Source organism: Numenius arquata, chromosome 8, assembly GCF_964106895.1.
Source record: "Numenius arquata chromosome 8, bNumArq3.hap1.1, whole genome shotgun sequence".
NCBI classification, from domain to species: domain Eukaryota; kingdom Metazoa; phylum Chordata; class Aves; order Charadriiformes; family Scolopacidae; genus Numenius; species Numenius arquata.
The window spans coordinates 24,856,743-24,878,723 of NC_133583.1; the positions used below are offsets into that span (position 1 = coordinate 24,856,743).

Genomic DNA, 21,981 nt, shown 5'->3' on the forward strand with positions numbered 1-21,981 from the left:
TTAAGTTAAACAAATGATGTTTTTTAACTATGAAATATCTACACGAGGTTTTGGCAAACTTAAATTTTCCATTTTTTTTTCTCCACTGACCAATAATGTGTGTTTTGGGTGGAAAGGTGACCCGAGGTGTTGGTACTGTGTTGCTACAGATGTTTTGGTGACAGCACCAAGTGCTTCAAGATGCAAACTGTTGTTGGATCCTTTAAACGTGATTGTACAGAGAACTTGTCTGTCTTCAAATGCTCATCCTTATTTCATCAGAAATTGATGATGACATAATTGCAGCTTTCACTTACTAGTTTACTTCTTATGCTGCCAACTTTAGTTTTCAGTTTGCATTGTTAGGAATATAAAAAGCTGGTAGCTTTTTGTCTGGCATAAATGCATGAGTGGCTGGAGAGCTAATCAAGCTTTAACTACCTGAAGTGTGGGTTTTTTTTTTTTCCCTCTAGGCTATTGATTAAAGTCAGCTGAGACTTTTGAACAAGTTGTATGATGTCTGTCACAGAGGCTGCGAAATGATTTTGAAAACAAAGCTATGACTAGAAATTTTGCCTGCTTTGAGAAAGGAGTTGGGAAGTGGAGGCCACTGAATGGGCCGTACAAAGAGTGATTTTTGTAGTTTTTTGTTTGGCTATACAATGTACTTGGCAATCAAATTATTTGTTTTTTGAAGGCCTTTCAAAATGGTTGTGTTTTTCGAATAACATGACTGTTATTTAGGTACTTTAGTTTTAGCTATGAAATAGTTGACCTTAACAGCAGAAAAGGAGCAAGATGCCTGTTTCTGAAGTGCACAGAAGTTTTTTTTTTTTTCCCCGTGTGCAGTCTCTTGACAGCACAAGGAGCTGCTGTTGTGGGATCTGCTGATGACATGCAGCCTAGTAAAGTGTTTGCTGATGTTCATTTTCTTTCTATTTGGGATAAGTTTAAGTTTTTGGTCTGAAGAGTTTGAAGTCAGTGCCCCACTTCTGTGACAGCTGGAGAACAGCCGCAGGCTGTATTTCATTTTCTGCTATTGTAGGCTATAAAGTCCCTAAAGTTAAAATGGCAGTGCAGTAAACTGTTTATTCTATAAAGTCTTTATTTAACTCAAAATAGTTGATCTCTCTGACAGTTCTAATAATGGCTAAAAGCAATATCGGAGTATGTCAAGAGTCTAATTTTAGTGAGACTGTTCCATCCCAAGTCTGTGGCTCAGTAATCCTTTCTTCTTTCTCTGTTCTTTCTACTTATTGGCAGTCTTATACATCAGCTCTGGTTTCATGGCTTTTCTTTTGGGAGCATAACTACTTCTCAGGGTTATCTCTGTACAGACCTCAGTAAACTGATTTTAGTGTGGCTCGGAACACAATTCAAGAAACCACTTATGTTCAACTCGAGCAGTACTCATTTTTTCTCCAAATAGCCTGCTGATGACTTCAGTATGAGGAGTTCTTCTGTTTTAATTAGATCCTGGCCTGACATTATGCAGTTTCAATCTGAATCAGCTGAAATTTTCTTGAAGTCTGGAAAGTTGAGGGGGATCTGGAACTTTGTGGGCTCGAGTTCTCCCTGTGGGATAACTTGTTCTGGCTCTAGATTAACCCCCAACTACTCTGAGAATGGAAGGTATGATCTAGATCTATCTGGAATTTTATCCATACCAATCTGCTTGAATGAAGCAAGTCAAAGTGTGGCATTTTAGATTTATTACCCTCATTGGTTGCTTCCTAACAGAGTGGGACTGCAGAAAGCAATTTATGCTCTCAAGAATACCATTTATGATGTCCTGTAAAGCCGGCAGCATCCTAAATTTAAGATGGGGATGTAGGCTCTGTTTGGGGGGGCGCGTCTCTTTAGTCCTGAATTCTAAAGCCTAAACCAGTCCCGTTCTTTTGGAAAGGGCATGAGCTTTAGGGCACTGGAAGCAGATTAGATGGCAGTAGTGCCATATGTGCTGATTGGTGGTGTTTGCCTTTCTCTACCGTTCTGGTTCCTGTTACTGTAGGTACCTCACTTGTGTGTGTCCAGAGGTGTCCTGAGCTGTTGATCACAGCAATGACCAACAATCTGCTGGTAATTTTAGTTACAGCTCTTGGTTAAGTTGAACTTCTCTTCCCATCTGTTCTTTATTATCTTCTTATCTTAGATGATAACTATTCCATGCTGTCTGTAATATGATGCTGACTTTACTAACATAATGTAAAAATAGTTTGTTGTACTACATTCAGTTAGGGGGGAAAACCATATCTGTCAGTAATATTCAAGATATTTCTGATTTTTCTTTTTCAGGATGCATTACAAAAGTTAACTGAAATATTAAACTTAAGCGGAGCTGCTGCTTGCCAGGATGCTTGTCACCCTGCCAAACACCGAAACACGACTGCGGTGCTGGGCTGCTTAGCAGAGAAGTTAGCAGGTAATGCCAGGGGGTTCTCCTGAACGCTTGCGTCTGGCTCACTGAAACACCTTCTGCTCTAGTGCCGTGACAGACTAGTTCAGAAACGTTTTCTTAGAACTGAATAATGTTCTGCATCGAGGGGAGACCTTGTGTGACAGCTGTGACCAAGTCTACTGCCCCATTAAAATGTTGGAAGTCACTGGCTTGGGTCTGAATGAGCCATTCCTAATCCTAAATACTTAAAAAGACCAAATTCTTCTGACGTGGTTAGTGATTGTGGATTGGTGTTTATGGAATACTGCCTTGCACTGGGAATCAGTCTTCTCTGCAGACCTACTCTGGCTGTGTGTGAATGACTGAGAACTCCTAACTCTCTAGCCGGTAGGCAGGAGTAGCAAATTAGTAGTCTTGGAGGCTGTATAGAAACAAAAAAGAAAGATGCTCATTGCGCTAAACATGCGTTGCTCTGTTGTAGTTAGCTGGAAAGATTCTCTCTTCTGGCTTGCTTAAAAGAAAATTGCTGGGAATTCTACTTAAAGGTGTCTTTTTGCATGGAACTTTTTATTCCCTGTCATATCTAGTACCCTCCTGGAAACTGATAGATTAAGTTTCCTTCCTGCTGATGGTTGTTTTTTATCTAGTTTTTTTTTCTTCTTTTCTGAAAGCGATCAGGGAAAAGAAAAAGTGATTGTCCAGTATCATGTAACGGTTATTAAAAATAATTTCAATATTTCTGTCAAAAAAAAACGAGGGCAGGAAGCATTTTTGTACTATAATACCCTGTTATACTAAGTAAAAATGAGATCCTAAAAATCTACTATCTACTTTCATCTTAATGGACACGGATCTCATTGTCTCAGCTCGGGCAGCAAATCTGTTAATGCTGTGGTGGAACCCATTGCAATTTGTTAGATTTTGTAGCTGCCAGAGTTTGATTCCCATGTGTATCTCTCTTGATCAGGCAGACAGTATTTCAGGGTATTTTTTTTTTTTTTTTAAATTGGCTGCTTGCTGTCGTGCTGCTGCAAATTGTATAATTAACTACCAAGTAGGCTATAGTGGATGCTCAGCTTTGCTGATTTTGGGCTACTGATAAATGGAGCTGGTCTTTATATTTTGACTCTGGAAGAAAAGGGGACCCAGTCTGGTTTTGAAAGTAATGAGCATGAAAATAGTAAGCAGGGGCTGGTGAAGTCTTACTTCAGAAACTCGGAAGCGTGGCTAGAAACAGCAGGTAAACCGAGGAATGTTTGTAATTTGGCAGTGCCTATATAATTATTAAACGTGTAGCAAGTATTTGACTGGGAACAACGATAATCATTCCATATTATAGTTCTGCTATACTCCTGCTGCAAAGTTCTTACATGTTCTTTAATTTGTTGCCTTGTGTTTAAAAGTTCTGTGCAATGATGGGTACGTGGTAGTTCCTGTGGATGGATTTAATTTTTAATGTTCTTGTAGGTCCTGCGAGTATAGGCTTACTCAGCCCAGGCATATTAGAATATTTACTTCACAGCTTGGTAAGTGTTTTCAATCTTTTTGCATGTATCTGTACATAGCAATTATAATGCAATTTATTTTTTTTTATTACTGTGAAAAGTTAGGGTTTGGTAAATAGTGGTAGTGTATGTTATAAAAGTTGAGATTGCAGCGAGTGTGTGGGATCTCCATGCTTGGAGATTACTGGAAGTCAGTAGGACAAGGCAGTGAACCAGCCCTCGGCAGGAGGCTGGGCTGGACCTTTGGAGGTCACTTTCAACCTAAAGCATATAACAGAGCAGAGAGCAGGCAGGCTAGGAGGTTCCTCGAATGTATGGAAGATAACTTCCTGACACAACTGGTAGGTGAGCCTACCACGGGAGGTGCCTTGCTAGACCTACTGTTCACAAACAGAAGGACTAGTGGGAGATGTGGAGGTTGGAGGCCGTCTTGGTCTTAGCGATCATGAAATGGTCAAGTTTTCAATTCTTAGTGATGTAAGGAGGGGGGGGTAGCAAAACCTCCACCTTGGACTTCCGGAGGGCGGACTTTGAACTGTTCAGAACACTGGTTGAGAGTCCCTTGGGGAGGTAGTCCTGAAGGGCAAAGGGGTCCAGGAAGGCTGGACACTCTTCACAAAGGAAATCCTAAAGGCCCAGGAGCAGGCTGTCCCCATGTGTCACAAGATTAAAGGGCGGTGAAAATAGCCGACCTGGTTGAACAAGGTGCTTTTGATGGGACTTAGGGAAAAAAGGAGAGTTTACCACCTTTGGAAGAAGGGACAGGCAACTCAAGAGGAGTACAGAGATCTCATTATGTTATATACAGAGAGAAAATTAGGAAGGCAAAAGCCTGTCTGGAGCTCAACTTGGCCACTGATATAAGGGATAACAAATTTTTATAAATACATCAACAATAAAAAGAGCCAGGGAGAATCTCCATCCCTTACTGGATGCAGGGGGGAACATTGCAACCAAGGACAAGGTGAAGGCTGAGATACTTAATGCCTTCTTTGCCTTCATCTTTAATAGTCAGACCAGCTACTCCCAGGGTGTTCAGCCTCCTGAGCTGGAAGATAAGGATGGAGAGCAGAACAATCCCCCCATAATCCAGGAGGAAGTAGTTAATGATTTGCTTATGCACCTGGACACGCATAAGTCTATGGGGCTGGAGGGATTCACCCAAGAGTACTCAGGAAGATGGCGGGGGAGCTCACCAAGCCTCTCTCCATTATCTATCAACAATCCTGGTCAACAGGAGAGGTACCAGATGACTGGAGGGTGGCCAACGTGATGCCCATCTACAAGAAGGGCCGGAAGGAGGATCCGGGGAACTACAGGCCTGTCAGCCTGACCTCGGTACCAGGAAAGATCATGGAGAGGATCATCTTGAGCGAGCTCTCATGGCAAATGCAGGGCAGCCAAGGGATCAGGGCCAGCCAGCATGGGTTTATGAAAGGGAGGTCCTGCTTAACCAACTTGATCTCTTTCTATGACCATGTGACCTGCCTTCTCGATGCAGGGAAGGCTGTGGACGTTGTCTACCTGGACTTTGGTAAGGCCTCTGACAGTTTCTCCCACAGCCTTCTCCTGGAGAAGCTGGCGAATCATGGCATAGACAAGTGTACTCTTCACTGGGTAAAAAACTGGCTGGATGGCTGTGCCCAGAGAGTTGTGATTAATGGGGTGAAATCCAGTTGGCGGCCGGTCACCAGTGGTGTCCCTCAGGGCTCAGTTTTGGGGCCAGTCTTGTTTAATATCTTTATTGAAGATCTGGATAAGGGGATTGAGTGCACCCTCAGCAAGTTTGCAGATGACACCAAACTAGGTGGGAGTGTTGATCTGCTTGAGGGTTGGAAGGCTCTACAGAGGGACCTGGACAGGTTGGATCAATGGGCCAAGGCCAATGGGATGAGGTTTAATAAGGCCAAGTGCCGGGTCCTGCATTATGGTCACAACAACCCCAGGCAACGCTACAGGCTTGGGGAAGAGTGGCTGGAAAGCTGCCCAGCAGAAAAGGACCTGGGGGTGTTGGTGGACAGCCGGCTGAACATGAGCCAGCAGTGTGCCCAGGTGGCCAAGAAGGCCAACGGCATCCTGGCCTGTATCAGGAACAGCGTGGCCAGCAGGAGCAGGGCAGTGATGGTGCCTCTGGACTGGGCACTGGTGAGGCCTCACCTCGAGTGCTGTGTTCAGTTCTGGGCCCCTCACTACAGGAAGGACATTGAGCTGCTGGAGCGTGTCCAGAGGAGAGCCACCAGGCTGGTGAGGGGTCTGGAGAACAAGTCATATGAGGAGAGGCTGAGGGAACTGGGCATGTTTAGTTTGGAGAAGAGGAGGCTGAGGGGGGACCTCATTGCCCTCTACAACTCCCGGAAAGGAGGGTGTAGAGAGGTGGGTGTTGGCCTCTTCTCCCAAGTGAATAATGACAGGACCAGAGGAAATGGTCTGAAGTTGCGGCTGGGGAGGTTTAGATTAGGTATTAGGAAGAATTACTTTACTGAGAGAGTGGTCAGGCACTGGAACAGCCTGCCCAGGGAGGTGGTGGAGTCACCATCCCTGGAGGTATTTAAGAAACATGTAGATGTGGTGCTTCAGGGCATGCTCTAGTGGCTGAGATGATTGGGGTTTTGTGTGTGTGTGTGTATGGTCGGAGTTGGTGATCTCAGAGGTCCTTTCCAACCATGATGATTTTATGATAGACTAACAGCTTTTCCTATCCATCTCTGGTGGGTGTTCATTAAATCACTTTTCTTACCGCCCATGTTTAGAACTTCCAGTCCCATCCGACGGTGATGCTTTTTGCACTAATAGCACTGGAGAAGTTTGCACAAACAAGTAAGTATTAGCCTGATGCTGCTCTTAACAGCCGTACTGTGGCTTCTGCTGCGTGTGTCACTTGCTGCATCTGAACATGAGAGAGACTGGATTGGTGGGAACACAAATGTAGAAGAGAAATATTTGTCTGCTTACAGGCAAGAAGAAGTATTTACTGCTTTAGTGACGTCCCTCTACCCCTCAAAACCCTTGAGATACTTGCTGAAACTCAGTGCAGTCTTTCCCAGTTACAAATTGCTGTAGAAGGACTTATGACATGAGGCCTTTGTCACTGAAATAATTCTGTATTCGAGGTTGAGAACAGCTATGACTGGGTATTTGCAGGCAGGAAAAAATATTTATTGCTTTAATGACATCCCCCCCTGCAAAAGAGATTTGCTGAAGCTCAGTCCTCAGCTTAGAAATTGCTGCATAAAGACTTTGACATGAGACCTTTGTTACTTGAAAAGAAATGAATCTCTATTAGAGAGAGGGAGAACAGCCATGATCTCATAGCTCCTGCTGAGAAGTGCTATATCTGAGGGCGAAGTTAATTTCACATCTGCTTGGGGAAAGAATTTCATGCTGTTTGTGACACTGAGGTTTCAATGTGTAGTGGGGGGTTCTACTGCATTTGTAGAATGCTACTGTTTCTAACTAAACTTATCCCTAGTTAATAACAAACATTCTTTTTTTATTATTAAATTGCAGGTGAAAATAAAATGACAGTTTCTGAATCACGTATTAGCGACCAACTGATTTTGCTGGAGAAATGGACAGATAATCCAGACTATTTAAAACGGCAGGTTGGATTCTGTGCCCAGTGGAGTTTAGACAATTTGTGTAGGTATAACAAAAGGGATGGATTCATTTAATGTTAATCACTTCTCCAAAGCGATGGAGGACTACTTTGTGTTTGTTTTGTATAAGCACTTCTTGTAAATATACCTGACTGTAATCACTCTCCTTCAAAAACAAAACAAGAAAAAAGGTGGGGGGGGGGGGGGGCAAATAAATCCAGTGTAATTGCCTGGAAAGGAAATTTTGGCAAGGAAAATGTTTGTGAAAGAAAGTGGTTTATACCCTGCAAGTTGGAGCAATGAAAATTCTTCTTTGGACTGTATTTCCTGTAACCCATGCTTCAGCAGATGTGCTGAGTAGCAGAATAGTGCAGCTCTCTCTCTATGGGACAGCCGGATTAGTGACACATCCTGGTGACAGCCACCACTGTGATTATACCACAGCAGCCTGCGTTTTCAAAGAATTATTACAGACTTTTTAAAGTAAAGATACGGTCTTGTCATCAAAAGCAAAAAGTGTTTGACAAAGCACTTTATTAGACCTATCCTTTTGGATGACTAACAAGCATCAAATTCACTTGTTAATTGTGATTTCGAGGGTGCAGCATTTCTAAGGACCTTGTAGTTTCTTATGTCTGTTCCATGAATTTGGGTAAAAGGTCTTGTTGAGCTTTACGGGGCTTTAGCCGGCTTATGAGAGACCAGTGTGTTTAGTGAACACCTGTATAAGCATTGTAGCAAGTCTGGGATATATGAAGGGTCCTAAGGTAAGATCTCTCTTTTGTAAATTAATGTGCATGTGTCAGCAATTTGACACATGGCAAGATAAATGCTTCTGGTCCTTCCACGTGAAAAGGGGACACAGGGAGAACGAGCTGCTTCGGCTAAGTTCAAGTTCATCACCTACCTGAAAATGAGAGGGTAAAAAAATGTAAATCCTTGTTTTCCCCTCCTTCCCCATCCCCAAGATCTTTTCCACTGTGATGAATTGGAAAAACTCTGCCTGACTGAATATGCAAATACAATGTGAGATCCTGAAACAGTGGCATCTTGGTATGAACGTGGATGCCATACGTTTGCCTGTGGGTTTCCTGAAAATAGTAATTAGACTGTAGGAGCTGTAGTCAGAGGTATAGGTTGTGTTCTGATGCTTAGAGGATATTTAACACACAGTGTATTGGAAGTGATGCTGTTTTCATGCAGGCAAAATACCAATATTTCATTCAGTTATGCCAAAAATTAGCTGGATCCTGGTGAGATTGATTGGCACTGTGTGACATGTTTAAAATGAGGTTCTGCTGCGGCTGTAATTAAAACTAGTTTTATTTTGCAGTTTTAAAAGAAGGCAGGCAGTTTACATATGAGAAAGTTGACTTGACCAACATCAGGGCAATGCTGAACAGCAACGATGTCAGTGAATACCTGAAGATCTCGCCACATGGATTAGAGGTAGGATGTGATTTTAGGATTTCAGCCTGAAAAGGAGTCTGAAGAAAAAGGCAGGTTTTAACTGTTTTTGTTTGCTACTTGCTCCTGTGATTTCTTAGAACGAATCAAAGTTCTCTGCCAGCTTTGCATAGCAAATTTGCTTTGTCAGAGGGTTGTAACATTGCTGCACTAACAAATGTAACACCTGTATCTGTGCCCCAAAACTTCAGAAAAGGGAGGAGGATATGTAAGAGTCAGCTGGCTTTTCCCTCATTTTGACTAAAATTGTTCACAAAGTATAGTTCCTACTGTTTGCCCTGTCTAGTCTTGAAAAGTCCAAAGCAGTAGGATTTTTGTCTCAGCCTTGTGGGGTTTTTTTTCCTTTGTTACTTTTTCTAAAAACTTGTTTGACTACTTACAGATGAATTTTCATGAATTAACATTGAATAGCTCTCTGTCCTTCATACCTGGAGTCAGCTAATAATCCATGACTTGGATTGTCTTAGCCTTTAAGTCTTTAAATTGACTCTGTCAGCTTTCTACTGGTTTGTTTTTGTGGTGTGTTTTTTTTATAATTTTTTTCCCTGTGGCTTACCTGAACAATTTTCAGTCTGGCCTACTCGCTAGTTTGTGTGACAATTACTGCTATAAAGAGAAGTCGTTTTTAGTCTGAAGTGGCTCTAAAATTACGTTGGTATATTCTTATGTGCAAGAAACTTGATCCAGGGAAGAAAGGGGCTTGTTTGAATGCTAATTTTGTCAAAACTTAATTTTTGGTTTGGTTTTGGTAGGCTCGATGTGATGCCTCATCCTTTGAGAGTGTTAGATGTACGTTCTGCGTCGATTCTGGAGTCTGGTACTATGAAGTGACAGTCATTACTTCCGGGGTGATGCAGATAGGATGGGCTACCAAAGACAGCAAATTTCTCAATCATGTGAGTATATGTAATGCCATCCAGCTGATGATGTAACTTCAGTATTTTTTAACATACAACACCTATAAAAATAGCTCTGGTTATTCTGTGGTAGTAACTGAGCACTTGCGTGTTCCCTTCAATTTTTCTCTACTTCCATGAAGCAATTTTGGCTGAAGTTAATGGTGCAAGAAAAAGGCTGCATCGTCTCTGCTACAGATTGACGCTGTTCATACGAAGTCACGTGTTGCTGCTGAAAGTGACAGCTTGTGATCTGCTTGTCTCTGGAAGCTATAGGGAAATGGCTTATTTCTTGTGGCTTAGTCTCTTCTTGGAAGTTCGTCTGATAACAGCAGTAGTTACACTCTGTGGTTTTTTTTGTGAAGTAAACAATTGCTTGCTAGGAACTAGCAGATCATCATGCCCTTACTTTTACACAGGTCACCAAGCAGCCATTTGATTACCCTCTTTAACATACTATTAAATTAACTTTCACAAGGGAAATAATTGTTTAAATAGACTCTAGGATAGCATGGTATCACTGGATCTGCTGATGACAGCAATATGGTACAGTTTGGTATGGTACCAATATGGTACAGTTTCTACTTAATTAAAAATAAGGCTTGCAAAAAGATTAAACCCTCTACCTTCTTGCCTTTATTTTGATGATACAGAGTATGCTGTCTTACTGCATAGTTTGCTTTGCTCTCCCTCATTCAGATAACTTAATATCTTATCCTTCTAAGTATTCTTCCTACTATTTTACTTTTAAAATTCTGTACTTATTAGCATTAAAGCAAAACGTGGCATGTGCACATGAAGTCCAAACCTATAGTCAAAGAATAATCTCAAGAGCTAGTAGAGCTGTAACTAGGACTTCTTTCTTCTTAAATCTTCACGGTAACTCTGGATGGCTGTTGTAAACTCAGTGTGCTGTAGCATAATTTGCTTCAGTATTGCCATAATACGAAGAAAGCATAATGATTACTGCTCAAAAAACTTCTCTGCTTCAGCTTAGAGAGGACTTCCCATATTACCAGCCTTCCAAACTTATTTTTAATAAAATTAATTAAAGGGCAAGCTAGAATTTCAGTACAAAAGGCATGTATGGTCTAGCCTACTGCCACTGACCAGAATGGAAATACAGCACTGGGATTTTAAGTTGACACTTCTACTGGCTGAGCTTGAGGAAGAAATGTACCTGTAGTCCTCTATTGTTGTAATTGCGTGGCTTTCTATTCCTTCTTGGAATCTAACTTAGGGGAAATTATATATATAATGTAGAGATAATCAGTTAAAAGAAGATAGGCCAAATACATACATGTGAGTAAATATTGATGTAGGAGAGAAATACATCAAGGAGATGAAACAAAGATCAGTGGCAAGAAACCCAACAGGAACGGGAGAGTAGCTTTTCTCACCATCTAATTTAAGTCTTCCTGTGAGTTCAGTTGGTCTTGCTCCATTTCTTCTAATTATTCCTGTAAATAGCATTGTCCTCTGCTGGTGTATGACACGCAGGTATCTCTACATCACATCCAAAGTCCACTCCCACATTTCTAGCATGGAATTGTGAGTGTGATTTAAATTTAAAAAAAAAAACAAACCCCAAATAAACAAATAATAAAAAAACCCAACAACAACAACAAAACCCCACCACAACAAAACCAAAAAACCACCACCAAACAAAAATATGATACAGATCTGTCCTGAGCACAGTCATTGTAGGCATTGAGTGTCATGGAAACTGTTGGAAATAAAAGGCCATGTGTCTGCCTTCAGACTGCTAAGAGGCTTAAAAGATTTTTCCCACTTACTCTTAAGGCGCTTGGTGTATATGCGTTTTTCTGTCTGTGCTTCCTGTACAAGGTATGAAAATAGATGTCATCACATATCTGAGCAGGATGATTTTCTGTTGCTACAACTGTTTTGCTGGTGGCTAAATGAGATTGTTATTTAAGTTCATCAGCTGCCTACCTGAAATGTAGGGATATTCTCTTCTGTCACAAACCCCCTCATCAGAGCAACCAGATGCTCTTTGTTTGCAGCAGGTGTAACGAAAAGACTAGTCCTAAATATGATATTAAACACCCATTAGCTGGGCTTAACTTTAACTTGGGACATCTGAGGCTTGTGTAATCAGCCACTGTCTAGTATTTGCACTCCAGACAAACCATACTGAGCACAAGGAAGTTCTCTTCCATAAGGCTTTTGGGTTTTGTATTTGCGCTCTCCTACACGACAGATTCTTCTCTCAGTCCGAAACTTTTAGTTTTGCATTTATTTGGGACCTTGGGACTGTAACTTGATAACCTTTTCACAACTTCAGGGAGACTGGCACCGAAAGGGACACAATATGCAACAAATTCAGTGCAGGGACTATGGGTTTGTTCTTTCTCTGTACTGTATGTTCTGGTGGCACTTGAATATCTTGGGGAAGGTTTTACCAGTCTGGTACTGGGACTTCAAGATAAGAGGGTGGTTACATTTCTATGTTGAATTTTTAAGATGCAAGGAGTTAGCTATTTGGGTACTAACCTTCTGCTTTTTCAATAGTTCAATAGACAGCAGTGATTTAACCTCACAGAGAATTAAAACCACTTTGGAGTCAATATCCCCTTCTTCCTCCCCCGCTCCTCATCCCAACAAATTCCTTTTGATGTGAAAATAAAACTAAGACTAGCTTGAAATAATTGTCTTCACGGGGGTGGGAGAAACGTTTCCTGCTTTTGGATGAATGGTTTAGTTGAATAAAAAATAAATTTTAGCCCTCTGTGCTAAGAATGGCTGCGAACTGAAATGCTTTGCTCTTTTTCTAAAGGAAGGTTATGGCATTGGGGATGATGAATACTCCTGTGCATACGATGGCTGCCGGCAGCTGATTTGGTATAATGCCAGAAGTAAACCGCATTCCCATCCCTGTTGGAAAGAAGGTATTTGGTCCATCTCCTGTCTTTTATCCTGGTTGGATTTCTGCACAGGGCTTTTTCCTCTTGCAGGTGTCTAGAAAACAGTTCATTAGTCGGTGCAAACAGTGCAGTTACTGCCTAATCCTGATGATACTAAAGGTTTAATAATTATTGTGCCTTTTATGAGTGTTTGCAGTGGTTAAATGTACAAAGTGGGCACCACGCTCTTGTTCCACAATCTGTGTAAACAGAATCTTGTTGGTGAAATGCTTTTTCTTTTCATAGTACAAATCATAGCACCAACTAACGTTGGAAACTTAATCATAAGACTTTTTTTCTTAGATGTTTGTAATCCTACAAACAGGGTTGAAATGTTCCTTTCTGGGATGAAAGTTATTTTAGAGAAGTGGAAAAAAACCTGTCTAATTTAGGTTAAGGGGGAGTTGCACTGCCTTGCTTACTTTAAATTCTTGGGTAGCTACTTGGGCAGCACAATTCTGTTCTTGATCTCAGCTTTGAAATCTTGGTAGGAGTCTGTGCATGCCGTGCTTGTGCTAACTGTGCCACCTCTTCTATTAAAATTTTTTCCCATGAATGGCTAAATTAAAACACTTCTTAAAAATAAGTATATGCACAAGCATATAAGAAACTTGGACTTTTCAAGTATGTGTTCTGAGGATATCCTCAACAGATGTAAAATAGCCAAGGAGAGACAGAGTTGCAGCTTTTTTCTGGCTTTGGTAAATATTCTGCAATACTTCTGCAACTATGTAGTAGTAGTGCTCTGGCAGATTAAAACTTGTTTTTTTACTATTTTGTCCTGGCTTTTTCCTTTAGTTACTGTCTGGATCAATGTTTCTTCCTCTATGCTTTTGTAAACAGTTTCTTTAAGTGAGACAATTCATAATGAGATATGAGTTAGTTAAACCAATAATTGTGTCAGCTGTAGGCATTTAACACAAGTGAAATCTCTAAATTATCTTTGTTTTGCATGTAAGGAGACACAATAGGATTTCTACTAGACTTGCAAGAAAAGCAAATGATCTTCTATTTAAATGGAAACCAGCTTCCTGCTGAGAAGCAAGTATTTTCGTCTGCTGTGTAAGTATGGGCTCATTTAGAAGGACAGTGACCTGTATGGATAATTGTTTTAATTATATGAAGTGTTTCCCATTTAAGATGTAAATTCGTATTTGCTTACCCAAAGCCATCATTAAGGTTTCCCAATTGAATGTTGTTTAGAAATCAGTGAGAAGGATATAATTTTACAGGGGGATTTCAGGGTCCAAAACGAATGCTTTAGATGTTCCAAAGGTAGGTTCAACTTGATGTTTTCTATGGTCAAACCAGCACAGCGCTGAAATGGAATGAGGCTGTAACAAAGAGAAACAAATTTCTAATAGAGCTTCAGGAATTTTTGATCCTGATTAAAAAACAAAAAGCCTCAGTCCTGTAAATGCTGAAGTATGTGTATTAACTCACTGCTGTTCACTGGGACCAGTTCCTGTAGTAGCACATTGAATATTCATGGCAGGACACCTCTTGGTAGCATTGCAGAAAGGTGTGAGGCTTATTTTGCCAACTCTGTTAAAACTAACACATGGCAAACTCCTTTGCCTCTCCTGGGGAGGTTCAGCTGCTTAGTTCTGAAAAGAGAAGCTTGTGTGATACTTGAGAGGGCAGCTTCCTATGCAGTTTCATTAAACATTACTGTACTCTGTAAATTAATACTACTGTGCTAATAATTTCATTTGTGTTTTCTCCTCAAAGTGAAGCTCAAAATGCAAGCAAAGAGTAGTTCAGAGTCGCAGAGTATCTTGTCTGTTTAGCTTGCAGTATTCTGCTCTTTGTGTAGAGTGTGTCATTTATATACTCAACAGATTCTCTAACTTGGTTAGAACTTGGGGCATTGCTCAATTCAGCCCCTTTCGGTAAATAAGACTGAGGGAGGTGATAGTTGTGGTGTTCTGACAAGGTGGCTGTGAAGACAAGACAACTGGCCTGAGGTAATCCTGGAAGGGCAAGGAGGAACAGATGGCCCTTGTGCTGAGAGAGCTCAGACCCGGATTCATCCACACAACAAGTGTATGAGCTGCGAGTTCCCCAGATCTCTGCCTGCTCAAATAAAGCAGCCAGAGCAGAGACATGGAGGTGTCCCTTGCAGTTGGCACTGCTCTTCAACTGTTGTAGTTTTGGCTGGGCTGGCCACTGAACGGCAGATGGTTGAATGAAAAATACTTTTTTCCAGTGCTGAAGGAGAGATCTGAGCTGATGGGTGTAAAGAGGATCAGGTGGTGTGCTGCTCAGATGGATGTGTCTGCTCTCTGTGCAAGTGTGACTAATCCTCGCTGCAGAGCAGGCAGTCATTGTTCCCTCCCTTAGTAAATTCAGATAAACCCCGACAGTAAATTCAGAAGTTGAACTAAACCAGGAAAGTTTGTGCAGCTGAAGCTGCATGTGTCAGAGGGTTTTCTCCCCATGAGCTGTAGCACATTTCTACTGAAGGAACTCATCTCTTTGCTTCAGGGTATATTTTTGTCTGGTAACAGTTGTAAGGTGTCTGGAAAAGGTGTCCCCTGCTTCAGCAGGGGAGTTGGACTAGATGATCTTTATGATCCCTTCCAACTCTAAAAATTCAGTGAAATTCAGTGAAAACTCTGTTACTGTTTTAAGTCGTTCTAAAATGTCTGTTGTTCTGCATATTGCAGGTCTGGGTTTTTTGCTGCAGCAAGTTTCATGTCCTATCAGCAATGTGAGTTCAACTTTGGGGCAAAACCTTTCAAGTACCCACCATCAATGAAGTTTAGTACCTTTAATGATTATGCCTTTCTGACAGCAGAAGAGAAAATCATTTTGCCCAGGTAATTTTCCTGTCTGGTTTGAGCATGTTTGCATACCGAGAAATAAAATGCCTTACTTCTGAGGGGTATAGTCTTACGTTGTACTTGGCAAAGTTACCTTTTATGGGGTCACACCTCCATAGGTCTCTTTCAGAAGATTATTGGACCATTGTAACTTAATCAGTAGGGCAGGAGATATATAACCAAAATCCAAAAATTAAATTTTTTTTTGTAATATTAAGCTAAACTAAAATTAACTAATACTGCACACTAATATTGCTTTTAGTAAAAGCGCTTCCTGCTAAGAATGATTAGGTTGGTTGAGGAAGTGTAGTCTTAATTAAAAAAAGTCTTATTTAAAATTAATCTAATTTGGGATGCTGGCAGCATGGAGGTATTGAATGATTGTAAGACTTGAAGCTGTCCTCCTTTTCTGATCCAGATGAAAATTTCCTCATTTGTGAATGATAGTACTGACAAAGGCTACGCAAATTTAGAAGTGCTTTCCCACCAAAATATAAATCAAGCCAGATAAAAACAGGTTTGGATACATTTTTCCTTAACTTAACAAATTCCTGGCAGGAATGAAAACTAATAGCCTTTCTGGTTGTGGTCATTAGTAATAAAATAATTTTCTGGAACACAAAGCGTAACAGTAGACAGTGTAATCTGGGATATAGCGTACCCCAGATCTGCAACTTTGTCGAAAGACGGGCCTTCTGGAGTGGTGCTGGTGTACAGGCTTGGAATAATCTTTTGTTGCTTCTAATTAAGGGGTGGGCTGTTGGAGGTGGGTACCCCCAACTATAATAAAATTCGGAGACCGGTTTTGAATTGCCTAGCTGTTCAGTCAACTGAATTAAGTACTTAAACACCTTAGTGTTTAAAAAGAAAACAAAAAAAAAAAAACAAACCCAAACCACCTTAGTCCTGGATGTGAGTCACACACCGGCAAAGTTTGAGGCTTGTGATGCTGTATTTATGCAGAGAAAATCAAATGCAACTTGCAAGACCGTTTTGTACTTACATATAACACCAGAGTAACTTAGACCAGCTTGTGACTGCAGGGGCTTTAAGCGAGAGCCTGATTTAATCCCTTGCGGTGATCTGTTAGTTATCATTCTTGGTCAGCGCCCTGCTCAAAGTCAATGTTCTTTTCTCTTGTTTGCGTCATGCACCAGATGAGGGGTTTTGCAGATTTTAGCTGCTGATCGGATGTGATTGGTATTGATGTCACTCTGGCACTGCTGTTACTTGATTGTGCCAAAAGATGTAGAGAGAAACTGGGGGAAGCTGGTTTCTTGTTGATGGAAACTGTGTAGTCCTGTTTCTCCTGACGGGAGGAACTTTGTGTCCTGTGTCAGAGCCCATTTAATACGTGATGGCACTGGAAGGCTCCAGTGAAGCCTAGACGCTGCTGCTCTTTGTGTAAACAAATATGGCTTTGATCTTAAAAGTGATAGGGTCCACTCAGACCCTTGCCTTTTTTTCCTAACTATCCATTGCAGGAATTAACATAAACTCACGTAAAGCTGTGCTGAATTTAATGCATCAGGTGCTGGGGCATAGTCTGGGCTGGACATGTCCCCCTGCCACCGAGCAGTTCTGATGGGTAGTGTGTGTGTGTGTCTTCCTGTATGTGTTCCAAACTTGAAATGTCTTATTTCGTCAAACGGGGAGGTTTCTATCCATTTACTCTCCCTTGAGACCATTGCCATACCGAGCTGTTGATTTTTATTTTCAGTTTCTATTCATTTAAGCTGTGTTACAGCATTGTAGGGGTTTATGAATTTTGTTGATACATGGGCTTGTGTGGTTTATTTGTTGTTGGTTTTTTCTTAACTCTTAAAAGTGCACAGATACTAAAGAATTTTTTTGAAGTGTTCAGCTGTGGGAGCTGGAAGAATTGTAATCTAACAGCCTCCTGCCAGACCAGAGTAGGAAGTCAGAAACTGTTCTGAACATCTCTGGGTGTGTTAAGCCTCTTTTTTTTGTGCTTGTTCTGCTTGATGCTTATCAGCAGTAGCATTGAGTAGCGCAGGCAAGCGTTGCATGTGAACAGCTGTGAATATATCGTAAATCAAACTAACATTTGGGGGGGGGGTGTGTGTGCCCTTTTCTCCAGACACCGACGCCTGGCTTTGTTGAAGCAAGTGAGTATCCGAGAGAACTGCTGCACGCTTTGCTGCGATGAGGTAGCAGACACAGAACTCAGGCCATGTGGACACAGGTAAAAACTCTCAAAACAAACAAAAAAAACAACCACCACCACACACACACAGGAAAAAATAAAGAAAAAGAAAAAACCCAACCCAACTCTTCCCCCCCCCCCCCCCCCCCCAAAAAAAAGCACCACAACAAAACTTCAAAACAAACAGAAAATATATGCGTTTGCCGTTGAGCTTAGGTGAGAGCAGCTGCAGTCCCTGCTTATCTTGGTTGACTCCTCAGCAAAAAGGAAATAATGAATCCCCGTAAGGATGTGATATATACAGCATAGTATTCCCACCTTCCCCCTTAGCGCCCCCTGAGCAGATTTAATCCTTAACTCTGTGTGTGTTTGGGGTTGGGGAGGTACTGTGGCTACAGAACTACATGTGCTGTCCCTGGGCTACCAAATCTAAACCCCTCATCTCAGAGGTTTTGCTGATGAGTATTTGCTTGGTGCTGTGAAATGCAGGTCACATTGAGGAGAGTATAAAATTCATTATATATTCATTAAATGTTCAACAATGGATTGTCTCAAGTCACAAATTCCTCTGCAAGCTAAAAATGAGCAGTTTGAGCAATACTGCTTATAAGTAGCCTACTAGGAAATTGAATCCAGTTAAATCCAGTTCCTTGGTGTTTTTAGGGCACTTGCGGAAGCAGCCTTGCCAAGGGTCTTCTGTCTGCATGTTGCAAAGTTAAAAAGAGATGTGCCCAGTATGCCCCAACAAGAAGTGGCGACAGCTTCACGCAGGGCACAGGGGCTGCTCTTCCCCAGACCAGAGCAAGTGCTGGGATTAAGAAAAGTGTGTGGGTGTAATCCCAGCTGCTGCACCAGCGGGTTCAGGTCTGCAGGATGCTGAGCAGCAGGAGCTCTGGAGCCCCTCTCAAAGCCTGTGGATCCACAACACCTGACTTGCAGTTCTTAATCTCCATGCTGAAAGATGCATCTTGTTTGTGTTTCTAGCAGGCTAACTAAACTGCTTACTGCTTAAATTTTTTTCTTCTATTTTTTCATCCTGTGAATGCAGGCTTTAACTGCTTTTCTTTTCTTCTCCTTCAGCGACCTGTGCATGGAGTGTGCCTTGCAACTGGAGACTTGCCCTTTGTGTCGACAGGAAATACAGACCCGAGTCAGACAGATCTCTCACATTTCATGACACACGTGGAAAAATACCACAGACTTGTTCTTAATTAACTCCAACCAATACCGAAAGGGGAAAGCATCTCTAACCAATCTTTACGCACATAGAACCATAGCCACGGCCAGATTTCATGCTAAACTGTAGTCTGTTTATCTTAAAAATGAGATCTTTAATAAGCTATTTCAGTTTGCCAGCGATGGGAGCTGGTTTCACAGTAAGAAGAGCTGGTAGGTCAGTGTGCTATGGCTGTGGGTTCCTCCAAGCAAGACCATAGGAGAGTCTCTCTTCTTCCCCCTTTCCTTCTTGCCTGTCACAAGTGCTGAAAAAAATTTGCACTGGAAGTACACATACAATGCATTTTAGAAGAGAAAAGAAATATCTCCTCAAACAGGGCAGTTCTGTCTTGTGCTCAAAAGTCTCTATTTTTGGCAGAAGTCAGTACTCAAAGGAGAATGCCGATGTTTTCCTGTTTAATGTAGCCTCCTGCTGGTCAGAGACTCTGTATTTTTCCCGACAGTGGATATAAAACTGCTCAAAGACTTGATCTGTACATGGACTGATTTGAAAAGACAGTGTGGAGACTGTGGAGAAACTCACATGTTTTAATAACTTGGTGATTCCAAAGAATGTTCTGATTTGTTTTTAAACGTTAAAAGATCGGTGGTATTTTCAAGTACATAATGTTTCTGATGCTTTTAACTTCAGTACCCACATTTTTTTTGTGAGGATATAATTTTCAGGAGGTATTCTTAACTAATTATAACGCTGGACTGGAATTAATTTGATATTCTGGGTATTTTTTAAGGTATCATTGAACATCTTTTTTAATCAGTGTTGTTTTTGAAAGTTATGTTCACTTTTGAAATATTGAGCTATCTTAAAAGATGGCAGGAGAATTTTGGGCCAGTTTATTCAAAAAAAAAAGTTATTTGGATATCAAGTTTGGTCTTACTCTGTAACTCTTTAAAAATGCACCTTGCTTGCCACGTGTCAGTCCTGCTCTGAGCAGGTTTGGTGCCACACTTCATATTTTTGATAGGGATCATACAGTGGGAATCTCTGCTCCAGTTTAATTACACATTTGTGATGTTTGTATGTTAAGGATGCATTTCAGCGGGCAGCTTTTGACTGTTTTACTAGGTTTCTGCAAGGAATCAGGGTTCACAGGTGGTGTCAGTGAAGTAGCACAAAAATTGGTGGAATTACGCTTATTTTGCACCAACTGAGGATACAACTCGGTCTCTTCCAAGACTTCTACCAGTTGCTTTTTTAAATTATCTAGCTATATAGTAGGCTAGTAATAAAGTAGAACTTTACTAATTCACACACCACTTACACCAAAACCATCCCACTTCTTGGCAGTGATTCAACAGCAGAGGCTGTTGTAGTGAATTCTCATGCTGTGATGCATCTTATTCTTAAAATGGTTTATTATCTTTACTGTACTATCAAGTATTAACAAAGCAGAGCTGAGGCTGCTGCTTCCTGTTGAGCACTCTTGCTTCCCACTGACCAAATTGGGATCTGAGAGCGACAGCTCTGTACCCAGGTTCCAGAATCAAGCTCTCGGACAACTCCTTTCACCTTCTGCCTTTGCTAACTTCAGGGTGCTGAATGTCATCCAGATTAAAAAAAAAAAAAAAGGAAAAGAGTGTCTCTGTTGAACCTCTGGTGTATAATGTGTGAATTAAGAAAGTTCTGTCCATCATTTCCTTGTTGACTGTTTTTTCAAATACAGACTGAATCCAAAAACAGAGTGTTGGTTAGTGTTTTTGCTAAAATGTGAATTCTCTTCCACTTTGGATGCCTGTTTTGATTAAAGTCAGACAGACAAATCTGTGCCACAGGGACCTCGTTTCCTCCCTGACTGTACTTTACCATGTTTTGCTGTAATCCGTGTTGCCAGTCAGGGCCGGGTCCCTTCCTGCTCGGTGCTGAACGAGCTAACACCGGAACACCATCACTGCCACAAGGATCTCAGAATTTCAGAATCACTTGAAGTTTTACATGCTTCCAAACGCAATGATAGGTCTTTATCCCTAACGTCCAAAGATACTTTAGGGAAGAGGTGGGACAGAAACATTTTGAACTCTGCCTTAATAGATTCTAGTAACTTCAGGGCTTTGGTTTCCCTGGCCAGGATTAACTGAGGTAAAATTTTCAGAAGTGCCTAGGACTCCTGATTCGTATCAACTGCTGTCTTGAGATTAAGCTCTTAAGGTCCAGGTCCATGTCCACAAAGGCTTCTAGATGTCTGGTGTCCCCTTAAAACGGAGGTGACCTGGGCCTTTGTGGACACAGGACTATGTGCCTGCGTTCTTTGTTGAAAAGATGAGAATGCTTTAGAAAATTTTGCCCCAGACAGTCTTCCATGCAGCTGGTGCTGGGCTGAGAAAGGCAAATGGCGCCGGAGGAGGGAGCTGTGTTGTAGAGAACTGTCCTGTTCATTTCATGAGTGAAAGACTGTACAATTGAACTGGCTTTCTGCTGAAATCCATGGTCCTTGTAAAGTTGAATCCTCTGTGACCGGTGCAGTGTGCACCTCAGTCCTTGCACGCCCCGAAGGCTCTGGGGCTGGGTAGGGGAGATGGTGGATCTGCAGGACCTCAGAAGGCAAAATGAGTTGTAGCGAAGCTGTCCATTCAACAATAAAAACATCTTGAAGGCTATTTGTTGTTCTTTAATTCTTTCACTTCTGGTGAGAGCTGGGGTTACAAACGTTTTGGCACCAGAGGGTGGGTGGGCAGCCTGTGGAAGCAGGAGCCGTCCCTTGGACAAGAAGCTGGCAAGAAAAGGGTGTGAAACGCTCGAGCCCACCTCCCTGCGCCCAGCTGAGGGCACCCAAGGCCCTGGTGTGGTTTGCTGTCCTCCAGCTTTCAGGGCCCTGCTGTGAGGGGAAAACCCGCTCATACAACGGCAGCGCGCGTCATAACTAAGCACATAATCAGTTTTATTTCCTTCCCAGCATCGCCTCTCGTACCGGACACTAAACCCAGCCCAGCCGCTCGCCGCTCCAGGCCCGAGGGCCCACCATCGCGGCGGGGGCCGCCTTCCCGCCC

The 21,981-nt window shown here is 41.8% G+C and overlaps 1 protein-coding gene across 1 annotated transcript in view; it reads left to right on the plus strand.

The window, feature by feature from the left end:
* The window catches only part of RSPRY1 (ring finger and SPRY domain containing 1), a 41,501-nt gene extending 20,832 nt beyond the window's left edge, over nucleotides 1–20,669 (plus strand). Inside the window, exons 6-16 of the mRNA XM_074151964.1 lie at nucleotides 2,275–2,401; nucleotides 3,845–3,903; nucleotides 6,633–6,699; nucleotides 7,390–7,521; nucleotides 8,812–8,927; nucleotides 9,698–9,841; nucleotides 12,642–12,753; nucleotides 13,728–13,830; nucleotides 15,438–15,590; nucleotides 17,695–17,799; nucleotides 18,841–20,669. Of these exons, the coding sequence (XP_074008065.1) occupies nucleotides 2,275–2,401; nucleotides 3,845–3,903; nucleotides 6,633–6,699; nucleotides 7,390–7,521; nucleotides 8,812–8,927; nucleotides 9,698–9,841; nucleotides 12,642–12,753; nucleotides 13,728–13,830; nucleotides 15,438–15,590; nucleotides 17,695–17,799; nucleotides 18,841–18,937 (1,215 nt within the window). The 3' untranslated portion in view covers nucleotides 18,938–20,669. The remainder of the gene's footprint in view (nucleotides 1–2,274; nucleotides 2,402–3,844; nucleotides 3,904–6,632; nucleotides 6,700–7,389; nucleotides 7,522–8,811; nucleotides 8,928–9,697; nucleotides 9,842–12,641; nucleotides 12,754–13,727; nucleotides 13,831–15,437; nucleotides 15,591–17,694; nucleotides 17,800–18,840) is intronic.
* The last annotated feature ends 1,312 nt before the right edge of the window (nucleotides 20,670–21,981 follow it).